The sequence below is a fragment of the Dipodomys merriami genome, unplaced genomic scaffold (genome assembly GCF_024711535.1).
Source record: "Dipodomys merriami isolate MVZ:Mamm:240054 unplaced genomic scaffold, mDipMer1.0.p SCAF_345, whole genome shotgun sequence".
NCBI lineage: Eukaryota > Metazoa > Chordata > Mammalia > Rodentia > Heteromyidae > Dipodomys > Dipodomys merriami.
The window spans coordinates 173,049-186,483 of record NW_027204993.1 but is presented as its reverse complement, the minus strand read 5'-3'; the positions used below and the strand labels follow the sequence as shown (position 1 = coordinate 186,483).

General features: G+C 36.7%; 1 protein-coding gene across 1 annotated transcript in view; it reads right to left on the bottom strand.

The window, feature by feature from the left end:
• Nucleotides 1–4,084: 4,084 nt before the first annotated feature.
• LOC138803668 (vomeronasal type-2 receptor 116-like) overlaps nucleotides 4,085–13,435 on the bottom strand; it is a 47,808-nt gene continuing 38,457 nt past the window's right edge. The window contains 4 exon segments of the mRNA XM_069987730.1: nucleotides 4,085–5,007; nucleotides 5,505–5,628; nucleotides 7,548–7,775; nucleotides 8,475–9,281. Of these exon segments, the coding sequence (XP_069843831.1) occupies nucleotides 4,085–5,007; nucleotides 5,505–5,628; nucleotides 7,548–7,775; nucleotides 8,475–9,281 (2,082 nt within the window).

Below are 13,435 nucleotides of genomic sequence, written 5' to 3'. Positions count from 1 at the left end.
GATAGGCCGACTTAATATAGTAAAGATGGTAATACTTCCAAAACTAATATACAAATTCAACGCAATTCCTATTAAAATCCCAATGACGTACATCTCTGAAATACAGAAAACAGTCCAAAAATTCATATGGAACAACAAAAGACCTAGAATAGCCAAAACAATTCTAGGGGATAAAGACAATATGGGAGGGCTATCCATGCCGAACTTCAAACTCTACTACAGAGCTATAATAACAGAGACAGCATGGTACTGGCACAAAAACAGACCCGAAGACCAATGGAACAGAATAGAAGATCCAGAAATAAATCCACAGGCCTACAGCCAGCTGATATTCGACAAAGGAGCCAAAGACATACAATGGAAGAAACACAGCCTCTTCAACCGCTGGTGCTGGGAAAACTGGGCAGCCACATGCAGAAAACTAAAAGTGGACCCCAGCCTATCACCATGCACCAACATCAACTCAAAATGGATTAAAGACCTTAACATTAAACCTGAATCTCTGAAACTACTGCAGGACAGAGTAGGAGAGACACTTGAACTAATAGGCACAGGAAGGAACTTCCTGAACAGAGTCCCAGGGTCACAACAAATTGGAGAGAGACTCGACAAATGGGACTACCTTAAAATAAAAAGCTTCTGCACAGATAAAGCTATTGCAACCAAGCTAGAAAGACAACCAACTAATTGGGAAAAAATATTTACCAGCAATATATCAGACAAGGGGTTAACATCCTGTATATACAGGGAACTCAAGAAACTAATCCCTCCCAAACCTAACAAACCAATTACTAAATGGGCAAGGAAACTAAAGAGGGACTTCTCAAATGAAGAAATAAAAATGGCAAAGAAACACATGAGGAAATGTTCATCATCCCTGGTGGTGAAGGAAATGCAAATAAAGACAACCCTGAGATACCACCTTACCCCAGTCAGAATGTCCCACATCCACAAATCAGCCAACGACAAATGCTGGAGGGGATGTGGAGAAAGAGGAACCCCATTACACTGCTGGTGGGAATGTACACTCATACAACCACTTTGGAAAGCAGTCTGGAGGGTCCTTAGAAAGCTAAAGATTGACCTCCCTTACGACCCAGTCATACCACTTCTAGGCATCTACCCTGAACAACAGGAACCAATATACAAGGACACGTGCACCTCCATGTTTATTGCAGCACTGTTCACAATAGCTAGGATATGGAAACAACCTAGATGCCCCACCACAGATGAATGGATCCAAAAATTGTGGTATCTATACACAATGGAATATTATGCAGCCATTAGAAATGACAAAATAATGGCATTTGCAGGGAAATGGATGGAGCTAGAAGGAATCATGTTGAGCGAGGTAAGCCAAGAACGAAGAGACAAACAGTACATGGTCTCCCTGATAAGTGGATGATAAATCCAAAATGTTAGGTGATATGACAAAACTAACAGGACTTAAGAAACAAAGAACTCCCACTCATCTGGTTGAACCACTACTAAATATCCCCATGCTGCTGATCACGTGTATGGTATATAACATGTGAACACCGTTATATATTACAGACTGTGATAGACAATTTGCTCCAGGAAAGTTAGAATGAACGTGTGACTTTAAATGAGCATCATTATTCCACAATACTGTGAATTTCCGGAAATTAAGTAATCACTTAATCACAATCAAAAAAAAAAAAAAAAAAGAACCTTGGGGAAGGGAGGGAGGGAGGGGATGATAGGGAGAAAACAATGGAGGGGGTAACAATGTTCAAGAGGAAGTGTACTCATTACCCCACTCATGTAACTGTAACCCTCTGTATAGTATCTTTACAATAAAAAAATTAAAAAAAAAAGTATGAACAAACCTCTTTGTATGTTTTGAATTAATTAATTTTCATATTCCTGGTTTTAAGGATTTCATGTAATAGAACTTAGTGCTTATCTGTGTCTTTTTTTGTGGGGGGAGGCAGGTGTGATGGAGTTTGAATTCAGGATATAGGTACTGATCTTTTTTTTTGCTCAAAGCTGGCACTCTAACCATTTTACCAACAGCTCCACTTCTGATGCTGTAACGGTTGATTGGAGAAAATTGTCTCATGGATTTCCTACCAAGGTTGGCCTTAAAACAACACACTCAGATCTCAGATTCCTGAATAGGTAGCATTTCAGTGATCCACCAGTACATGTTGTTATCACCAGTGCAGTGGTAAGTTTTTTTTTCTCCCCAAAGTCTTTTTTTTCTTTTTTTTAAATTTAATTTAATTTTATTTGTGAACATACTGTACAGAGGGGTTACAATTACATGGGCAGGATAATGCGTACATTTCTTACCAAGCATTGCAGGCTCCTCCTTTGGTTTACCCTTCACATCCCTTCCCAGCCTCCCCCCTCCCCCCCAATCCCAATCCTTCTCCTTCCCCCCCCCCAACCGACGTTGTAAAGCTCGTTTTGGACATGACAACTTGTACTTCTCATTGTTGCAACAGGTCCACCTGTACAGTGATAAGTTTTATATAGTTGGGGATTTCTTATGTTGTGATGAGTCTTAACTGCTTGCTACTGAATGCATAATCAGTGTTTTACTAGTCAATGATTGTACAATTTTATTGATGAAATTATTAAATCAAGAAGAAAGATAAAATATAAACTTTAATAGAACCTGAAGTATTTTGACCATCTCATTAAAAATACTAATAACCGAAGAATATTTGCTAAGTAGTATGTTTTTCAAAGGAACTAGACACTATGCCAGGTTTCTTTGGCTAATGATTTCAATTTAAAGCTAAAGCAATAGAAATCCATTGTTAGCATATTATCATTCGTGTAGTGGAAATCAAATGTCACTGCATTCATAACTTGGCACGATGAATTGAAAACATTTGTAAAATTAATAAAAGATAATAAAAATAAAATTTCAAAAACAGAATACAAATGTCAGAAGAAAGGAAGGTGAAATGAACCATAGAAGAGAGCAGAAAAGTGTGCCATTATGTGGCCATATGTCTTCAATAGTTATGTTTTTCTTTAAACATAGTATACAAACCAATAATTCAGTCTGTTATTAATGAATAATCATTTCTTATAAAATTAAAATATTAGAAAAGTAATATTTAATTCTTAGTAAGAGACATAACACCAATTGAAAACAAAACAATGAAAAACTATATCTAATCAGATTTTATATATAATTTTCTATGTATTATATTTTATAGTGATTAAACAAGAATAGGGTGAACGTATATTCAGCCATGGGAAAGTAACATATTATGAATCTCTACTTTTGTCAGCTATTATTTCATAAAGCCAATACATTATTCTATACAATTGAAATATATTTTTGTAGCATATAAAACCCATTCACGAAATTCTAAAATAATATAGAGAAAGCAGAGAGGTCAGAGGAAGAAGAAAAGCACTGAAAGCAAAGAGAGAGAAAGAGAATGGAATCGAGAGCGTGAGGGAGCCTATTCCAATAAAACAGATCAAGGAATATGGAAAGGTGAATGTGAGAATGGAAATACCCAACTATTAAGCAAAATACACTCTGATGAGTATATGATATCTTGGAACTTTTAAAAGAGAAAAGTATTAATGAGCTGTGATTAAGAAGAATAATGACTTACAAGCAGGAAGATGATGTACTGTAAAATTTAGAAAAATGTGCAGAAGTCAGGAGAATATTATTCCCATTTAACCACCACAGAATCAAAAGAGGTGAAGCACTAGCCTTGAGAAAAAAATAAAACAACAAAAACTCACGAACTGTACAAAGACTTTAAGTTCAAGACCCAGGACTGACTAGCAACAAAAAAGAAAATGTAGTCAAATGATTGAGAAAGCACAATTAGAAAACTAGAAATGGTGAAAATATACTAGTGGAGTTGATTGAATAACTGCAGAGTAAATGGAAAAAAACTAAAGTCTATATAATGAAATTCAAACTTACCTGTCTTGGACTACAACTTGTGACTGTACCATTACTAGAGAAACGAATGTCACTTATTCATTGAATTGATTCCAACAATATAAACTATTATGTGATGGGGGAAAAAAGAATGTAGAATTTAGTCTCAACCTTCTACATATTTGATGACATATCTTAAGAGGGTTTACTTCTACCAATGTGGGTTTTATCTCGGAAGCCATGCAGAAAATTTCTTTCAGGCCTTAATAAAATGATATAGCACTTGGGGGCAAAGATGCAGCCCAGGAGTCCTGCACTTGAAGCCAAGATGGAGAAAACCTCTGTAGCCACCAAGACTTTACCCTTGGCACTGTGGTAGACAGGCAGGAAAGTGAGCCAGACACTGCAGAACACTAGCATGCTGAAGGTCAGGAACTTGCCTTCATTGAAGATGTCAGGCAGGTTCCTGACCAAGAAAGCCACAGTGAAGCTGGCCAGGGCCAGGAAAACCAGGTATCCCAAGACACAGTAGAAAGCAGTGAGGGAGCCCTTGTTACACAGGATTATGACATGGCCAAATTTAGAATGTGCATCTGTATCAAGGAAGGGAGGGGAAATCCCCAGTCAGAGTCCACAGAGAGTCACCTGGATCAGAGTACAGATGGGAATGATGAAGTTAGGAGCCCCTGATAGCAGTAGCAACCTCATCCTTCTCCCTGGAGAAGTGACCTTGAAAGCCAGAACCACAGTTACAGTTTTGGCCAAGACAGCAGAAACAGCTATAGTGAATGCAAGTCCAAATGTGGTTTGCTGTAGAATGCAGGTGACTGTATTGGGACGGCCAATAAAGAGCAAGGGACAGAGAAAACAGAAGATGAGGGAAATGAGCAGGATGTAGCTGAGAGTCTGGTTGTTAGCCTTGACAACGAGGGTGTTGTGATGTTTCACAAAGACTCCAAGAACAACTGCTGTGAGTGTACATAAACAAAGAGCCATGCAGGCCAAAGCCATCCCCAAAGGCTCTCCATAAGCCAGGAAACTTGCAGTTTTTAGGAGGCACTGGTTTCTCTCTGTGTTGGCGTACTGGTGATCTGGACATTTCATACACTGCTCCATATCTTGTGAGGAATTCAAATAAATATTAGTTGCTTTTCAGTACTTAAAAACAATTTAAAAATCCCTTTACAGAGATAATTCTTTTTAAATACATTTTTATTGTAAAAATACTGAACAGAAGAGTTACAGTTACTTGAGTAAAATAATGAGCATTTTAGCGAGCATTGTTGCCTCCTCCTTTGTTTTCCCCCTAACATCCCATCCTTTCCTCCTCCCCAATTACTCCCTCTTCCTCTCCCCCCTCTGCTGAAGTTGTAAAGTTCATTTTCAACATAGCATCTTGTACATCTCATTGTTACAATGGGTCAACCTGTACCCCTATTTAAGCATTTTGTTTTTTTCCCTTGCCCTCCCAAAATTAGAACAGTGTATATACAAGATGCAGGGCACCAGAATCAAATACAGTGAAAACAAGGCTTATACTGTGGGTGAGCAACATACCACAGAAACAAAAAAAATGACATAGTACATTATAAGTACAAGTAAGTTATGAACTTACTTGTCCAATTAGACATCTCATTCTCTGAGCAGTGGGTACAATCAAAGCAACAGGCAGCCTTTCCCTCCTGAGGGGATTTTCTGAATCCAGGACCACAATTCTCACTGCAGACAGAGAGAGGAGGCTAAGAAAAATCAGATACATGTCAGTAACTGTACAAACTTTTACCTGACATTCCAAAAATCCCATTATTTTAAAAGATAGGATTGTTAAGCACATTATTTTATGTACATAAATCTGGTCAGTTAAGTGAATGCTGCTATAGATTTCACACCATACCACAAAGGCTTATGAGCTGTACCCTTGATCTTTATCTAGACTGTTGAACTATTGAGAAGTGTAAGACCTTTAAAAGGTAGAAGTTGGGGGCTGGAAAGTAGCTCAGTGGTAGAGTGCTTGCCTTGTATGCATGAGGACCTGAGTTTGATTCCTCAGCACCACCTAAGCAGATAAAGCTGAAAGTGGCGCTGTGGCTCAAGTGGTAGAATGCTATGCTTGAGCTTAAGAGCTGAGGGAGAGTGCCCAGGCCCAGAGTTCAAACACCATAACCCACAAAAAAAAAAATAATAATAAAGTTAAAAATAAATAAATACCAACCTCAATACAGTGAAAACAGGGGTTATACTAATTGTAACCCCTCTGTATGGTATTTTCACAATAAATAAAAAGAAAACTAAAAAGATAAGCAAATACATGTAGACATATATGTAAACATATGTTTCAATTTAAAAATTCTGTAAGTCTGTCTTTAACTTTTTAAACAATTTCAATGCATAAACATTTTAAAATGAAAATCAGAACTGATTGTAAAAATAAATAAATAAATAAATAAATAAATAAATAAATAAATAAATAAATAAAATCTTTTTTAAAATGGTGAAAGTTAATGGTGAGAAAATAAGTCCTAGTGGCTTGCCCTGCGGATTTTCTTTGAATTCATGTGATTTTTAATTCTCTCCTACTCATTTGTGACTGAAGAGGTGTAAAGAGGAAGAATCCTCTGAATTGTTTGAATGATGTTGTAAGATATTGCACAGGCCTCCTTTTGCTAGGGTTGTTTAACCCCAGGTCCATCATATCTTCTTATTTTTCCAGTGACTATGAGGTGAGAATCTTGTTTTGCTCAGACTCCTTCACTACTTAGATGCTTAAGTAGTAGGCAACTAACCATTTAATGGAACTACCTTAAGATGGAGCAAAATAAACCTTTAAAACAGAGAAAATGATTCCTTTTGTACTTTGTCACAGCATAGAAACTTTAGAAAAATCCAATTTATATTTTATGATAACATGCTCAATAATCCTTTAGAACCACACTGTTAACTTTTTTTTTTAAAGTTGATCCTGGTGCTTAAACTCAGAGCCTGGGCACTGCTCTTGAGAGATTGTTTTCCTTCAAAAGTAGCATTCTACCACTTGAACCAAATCTCCACTTGAGATTTTTGTTATTTATCTGACATAAGAGTCTCAGAGATTTTCTCCCCAGTTGAGCATTAGCCAGACCTGTAATCTTAGATCTTAGTTTGTCAGCTTAGTGAGTAGATAGGATTACAAACCTGAGCCATCAAAGACCATTCCTGTTAAATTATTCACTTCCTTTCCTATCCAACAGTCAGTGCATACAGTTTCTTAAGGTTGAAATATTTAAATGTATAATACTTGGCTGTTAGTAAGCATATAATCTACAAATTTGTGTGTGTGTGTGTGTGTGTGTGTGTGTGTGTGTGTGTGTGTGTTTGTATGTGTGCCACAACTAAGTCTTGAACTGAGAAGCTAGACTGTGTATCTGAGCTTTGTTGCTTAAGGCCAACATCCTAATGCGTGATCCACAGATCCACTTCCAGCTTTATTGATGATTAATTGGAGATGAGTCTCACAGAATTTTCTGCTAGGACTGATTTGAAAACATGATAGTTACATATCAGCTAGCTAAGTAACTAGTATTACAGGAGTAAGTTCCTGGCACACAACCAGGTACAAATTTTAAGTTGAATTTCGCTTACTTATATGTCCTTAAAATCATTACAAAGTGATCCAACACACCTCTGTATTTTCTATGGACCACTCTACCATATTATCAGATAAAGATAGTTGATTGCCATGTAGTGAGTATGGAGAAAACTTTCCTACTTTCACTTCAAGCATAAGACCTTCTGGAAATTTCCAACTGTTCACAATGTCATACTCTGCCTCCAATTTCCTTTTTTCATGCAAAATCACTTGATCTCCAGAAGGATTGTGAAATTGGATGTTCTTTAAAAAAGGATGCATCTAAAAGAGAAACATCATATTATGGAGAAGAAGTACATCCCAGATTTAATATGAAAAATGTGAAGATGAGCTCCCGGTTGCCTTAAATTTCTGATTCAGAATATGAAAATGGCAGAGACACTTAAAGAAGTATCCCAATCCATGGAGGAGTAAATGTAATGTTTCTGAATCGTAGTCACTCAGCATGGAAAGAGAAGTTCTCTTTTCAAGAGAAACCTAGTTCCATGTTCATGAAGGAGACAATTCTCAGTTGCCTAACTACAATTTTCCACATTAACTAACTGTGTGAATGTCTATAGATTGAGCTTGGTAAATTTTTAATATGCAATGTAAAATAAAATTGAATCACTTATGACAAATAAGATAATTATGTGTAGGAGCTCATTGTCTGCAATTACTTAAGAAATGCAGAGGGAAACAGTGATTTCACAGTTCTCAAAACATTACTAATTAGCATGTTTAAACTCCTTGTAGTTAAAACAATTTTTAGAAATATGGAATACATCTTGTCCTTGTTCCTGACCTGCTTTTTCTGAGGTGCACATGAACACATGTCTAAATAATCTCAAATTCATTTAAAGCAATATAATTTCTTAAGTTTTGGAAAAATTCCTGAAATATTTGATTTCATACAGTAAGAATCCTCTCTCTGAAGTGACTTTCTTCTTGGTGTGTGCCATCCAACACAGAAGACCTTACCTGTGTGGGGGAAGACAATGTCCCTTTTCTATTTCCCATTGTTTGTGCTTCTGTTTGATGAAGAAGCATCTCATGGAGAGCCTGGGCCACAGCATACACAGCATTGTATATATTGTAACTGTATCCAGACATAGTCATGTCAAAAATGTGTCCAGGCAACCAATCCAAGGAAGCATCATGAGGACACTTCTCCCATATTATACAGTCAGACTTAGAATCTGAGCAATTAAAAGAGAGAAACCACAGCCTAGAAAGGAAAAAGTCTTCTGGGTACTTGGAAGGGTTAACTGCTTTGACAAAATCTGTGAATCCAGAAACATTTGGGTGACGGTGTGCAAAAATGAGAGGTACATGGAATGAACCTAGAATAAAATATCTTTTTCTCATGGTTAAATTCCACTCTGAGTTCATGATAAAAACTTTCCCTTCTATTAAAAATTGATCAGCACACATTATAATCTGTAGTATGGATTCATTATCAGCATATGTGATGATGACATTGGCTGAAGATTTATTAATCTGGTTATAATGTGCCATAAATTTTAATGCATAAGACAAGGCAAAATTTAGGATCACTACCTCAAAAGCTACACAAACTCTGTTCTTGGCCATCTCTTCTTTCAATGCAGGATGAAGCCACAAACCATTCTCATCCTCTAAGGTTATTAGTCCCACCCAATTCCAGCTGAAGTGAAGCAGTAATAAGACCATGGCAGTTGCTATCGATGTGTCCTTTGGGGCCACTTGATAGAGAGCAGGAAACTTGTTGTTGTTGCTCAGGGCATGATCAAAAGGCCCAGAGGTAATCTAAAGGGAATGACAATAGGACACTAGGAATGAGAAGACTTCCGTCCAACATAATTTCAGTCGTGATATATATTTTGTAACTATGTAAACTAGATGGAAGGTACATTATTCTTTTAATTTTTTTAGAAATATTTTTAATTTTAAATTATTATGCAATGTATCATTTTGTTTGTACTATGTCTCTTGATCTTTCTTGCTGTTTCCATCAACTCCTATCATCTACATCCACCTCCCTGAGTTTACTAATTGCATTTCTACATAGGTACATTGAATAGCATGTTGTATTTGCCCACCCATGTACTCCTTATTCCTTTGCCCCTTTCCACATCTCCTTAACATATACCCCCTTATCAGAGAAGATAATCTTCAGTTTTCTGTTGTTCATTTTTTATACTCTCTGTTTTTCAGAGAGGTTACACCATGAAATTTTAGTCTGATATGTGCCATAATTGAGTCAAATTGATTGTGTGTGTTTGTGTGTGTGTATATATATGTGTGCATTCCATATATTTTTCTAATATTTCATAGTTATATTTTATTTGTTTTATAAATACATTTTATTGTAAAGATAATGTACAGAGGGGTTACATGAGTAAGGTAATGAGTACATTATCTACCAAGCATTATTACCGCTCCTTTGTTTTCCCCCTACTATCCCTTCCCTCCCTAGCTCCCCAACTCCTCCCTACTACCCAAGAAGTTGTAAAGTTTGTTTTCAACATTGTGTCTTGTACATCTTATTGCTACACTGACTCACCCTGCATTCTTATTTCAGTAATTTATTATTTATTACAAGATGCAGGACATCAGAATCAAATACAGTGAAAGCAGTGGTTATAACATGGAAGAAGAGCATCAAAAGAAACAAAATAATCACATACTACATTATAGGTACGTTAAAAATAACAGCAAGAAAAATAAAACCACTTGTGTCCCTATCTTGGGGTTTATTTCTCTTAGCATCATCTAATATGGCCAAATGTACATAGCTTTTGATCTCTTCTGTTTGTTCTAGACATATGCTACATATTGCAAATAAGGGAAACCAAGGGACCTATGTTTCTTTGGGCCTGGCTTACTTCCTTAATATGAGTTTTTCCAAGTCTTTCAATTTCCTAACAAATGGAGCAGTGTCATTCTTTCTGATAGAGACATAGAATTCAGAATATGCATATATATATGTGTGTGTGTGTATGTGTGTGTGTGTGTGTACACATATATATGTATATATATATAGTTGTATATATATACATATATATACATACATACATATATATGTGGGGCATCTGGGTTGGTTCCATATCTTAGCTACAGTGAATAATGCTAAGATAAACATAGTTGTGCTGGTATCTTTAGTATGGCCATGTTTTTTATCATGTGTATAAATGCCCAAAAGTGGGATTACTGGGTAATAGGGGAGCTCAATGTGGACTCTTTTGAGGAACCTCCATACTGCTTTCCAAACTGGTTAAGCAAGCTTATACTCTCACCAACAATGGAGGAGTGTTCACTTTTGGCCACATCCTCTCCAGCATTGGTTGTTATTAGATTTCTTGATTATAGCCATTCTAACTGGGATGAACTGGAATCTCAATGTTGTTTTGATTTGCATTTCTTTTATGGCTAGAAAACTTAAGCATTTCTTCGTGTGTCTATTGGCCACTCTTATTTCCTCTCCAGATAAATCTGTCTTTAAGTCTTTAGCCTACTTATTAAATATGTGGTTGTTTCTTTGTGGATTTGTTTTGGGGGGATATAATTTTTTGAGTTCTAAGCATAATTTAGATGTGAGACCTTGTTTGTTATATGGCTAGTGAAGATCTTCTCCCAATCCATGGACTTTTTTTCTATTAAGTTTTTTTGTGTGAATATACTGTAACAGAGTGGTTACAATTACATGAGCAAGGTAATGAGTATATTTCTTATCAAGCATTGTTGCCTCCTCCTTTGTTTTCCCTTACCATCCCTGCCTTCCCAGCTCTCCTTCCTTATCTCCCCCCACCACCAAAGTTGTAAAGTACGTTTTGGGGCATAACATCTTGTACATCTCGCTGTTGCGATGGGTCCACCTGTATCCATATTTAAACCATTTGTTTTTTCCCTTCCCCTCCCCAAATTATACCAACATCAAATACAGTGAAAATAGGAGTTATACCGTGGGCGAGGGACATACAAAGCAACAAAGAAATTATATTGTAAATATGTTAGAAACAATAGCAAGAAAGAAAAAAACATTTGAGTCCTTATCGTGGGGTTCATTTCACCTAACATCAACTTGTCTGACAGTTTCTGCTTGTCTCAGACATATACTAGTAATTGCAAATAAGGGAAACCATGGGATCTATGTTTCTTTGGACCTGGTTTACTTCACTTAATATAATTTTTTCCAAGTCTCCATTTCCTAACAAATGGAGCAATGTAATCCTTTCTGATGGAGACATAGAATTCCATTGTGTATATTCTATTGATCTTGCTAGCTATATGCTTTGCCATGTAAAGCTCTGCAGTCTCATGCAATCCCATTTGTCCAGACCTTCCCTTTTTTTGTTGTGTTTCTGGTTCTTTATTAAGAAATTTTCAGCCTGTGCCAAGGAGCCCTAGAGCTTCCTCTTCCTTCCTGTAATGTTTTCAGAGTGTCTGCTTTTACCTCAAGCTCTTTGATCTTATTGGAGTTGATTCTGATGCAGGCTGATATATATATGGGTCTAGCTTTACTTTTCTACAGTTGTTTAACCAATTTTGCCAGCCCCATTTCCTGAAGAGACTGTCTTTCTTGCATTCTATTTTTATCACCCTTATCAAAGATTAGGTGGGTATGGGTCTGAGTGTTCATTTCTGGGTCTTCAGCTCTATTCCATTGGTCTTCAACTCTGTTCCTGTGCCAGTACCAAGCTGTACCAGTACTAAGCTGTTTTGATTACTAGGGCTTTATAGTAGAGTTTGAAATTTTATATTGATATTCCTCTAGCACTTTTCTTTCTTCTAAGGATTGTTTTTCCTATTTGGGGTCTTTTATTGTTCCATATGAATATTGGAGTTGCTACTTCTATTTGGTTGAAGAATGACGTTGGGATACAGATGGGTATCACAGTGAATTTGTACATAACCTTTAGCAGTATTTCCACTTTTACAATGTTAATCCTCCCAATCCAGGAGCATGGGAAATTTTTCCACTTCCTTACTTCTGCTTTAATTTCCTTTTTCAGGTTTTAAAGTTTTCATCATAGTGGTCTTTCACTTCTTTAGTTAACTCCTAGGTGATTTATATTTTGTTTGGCTATTACAAAAGGAGTTGCTTTCCTCATTTCAGCCACATTCTACTTGTTGTTGGCATACATAAAAACCATTGGTTTCTGAGGTTTAATTTTATACCGTGCTTCTTTGCAAAAGTTTCAGATCAGCTCGAGTAACTTCAGAGGGGAGTCCATTGAGTTCATTAAATACAAGATCATTATCATCTGAGAAGAGGGAATGTTTTATTTCATCTTTCCCTATTTGGATTCCTTTTATGTTTGCTTATTGCTCTAGCTAGGAATTCTAATACTAAATTGAAGAGAATGGGAGAGAGTGGACATCCTTGCCTCCTTCCTGAATTTAGAGGAAATGGCCTTAGCTTTTCATTATTAAGAATGATGCTGGGGCTGGGAAAGTGGCTCAGTGGTAGAGTGCTTGCCTTGCATGCATGAGGCCCTGGGTTTGATTCCTCAGCACCACATAAGCAGAAAAAGCTGGAAGTGGTGCAGTGGCTCAAATTGGTAGAGCGCTCGCCTTGAGCTGAAGAGCTGAGGACAGTGCCCAGGCCCAGAGTTCAGGCCCCATGATCAGCAAAAAAAAAAAAAAAGAAAAAGAAAAAAAAAGAAAAAGAAAGAAAAGAATAATGCTGGCGGTAGATTTGTCATACACAGCTTTTGACATATTGAGGAATGTTCCATGGATTCCTACTTTTTCCAGAGCTTTCATCATAAAGGGATGTTGGATCTTGTCAAATGCTTTTTCTGCATCTATTGAGATAATCATGTGTTTCTTTTTGCTCTTGTTGATGTGATGAATTATATAAATTGATTTGTATATATTGAACCAGCTTTACATTCCTTAAATGAATCCTGTTTGATCCTAGTGTATGATTTTTTTGATGAGTTGTTGAAATTGATTGG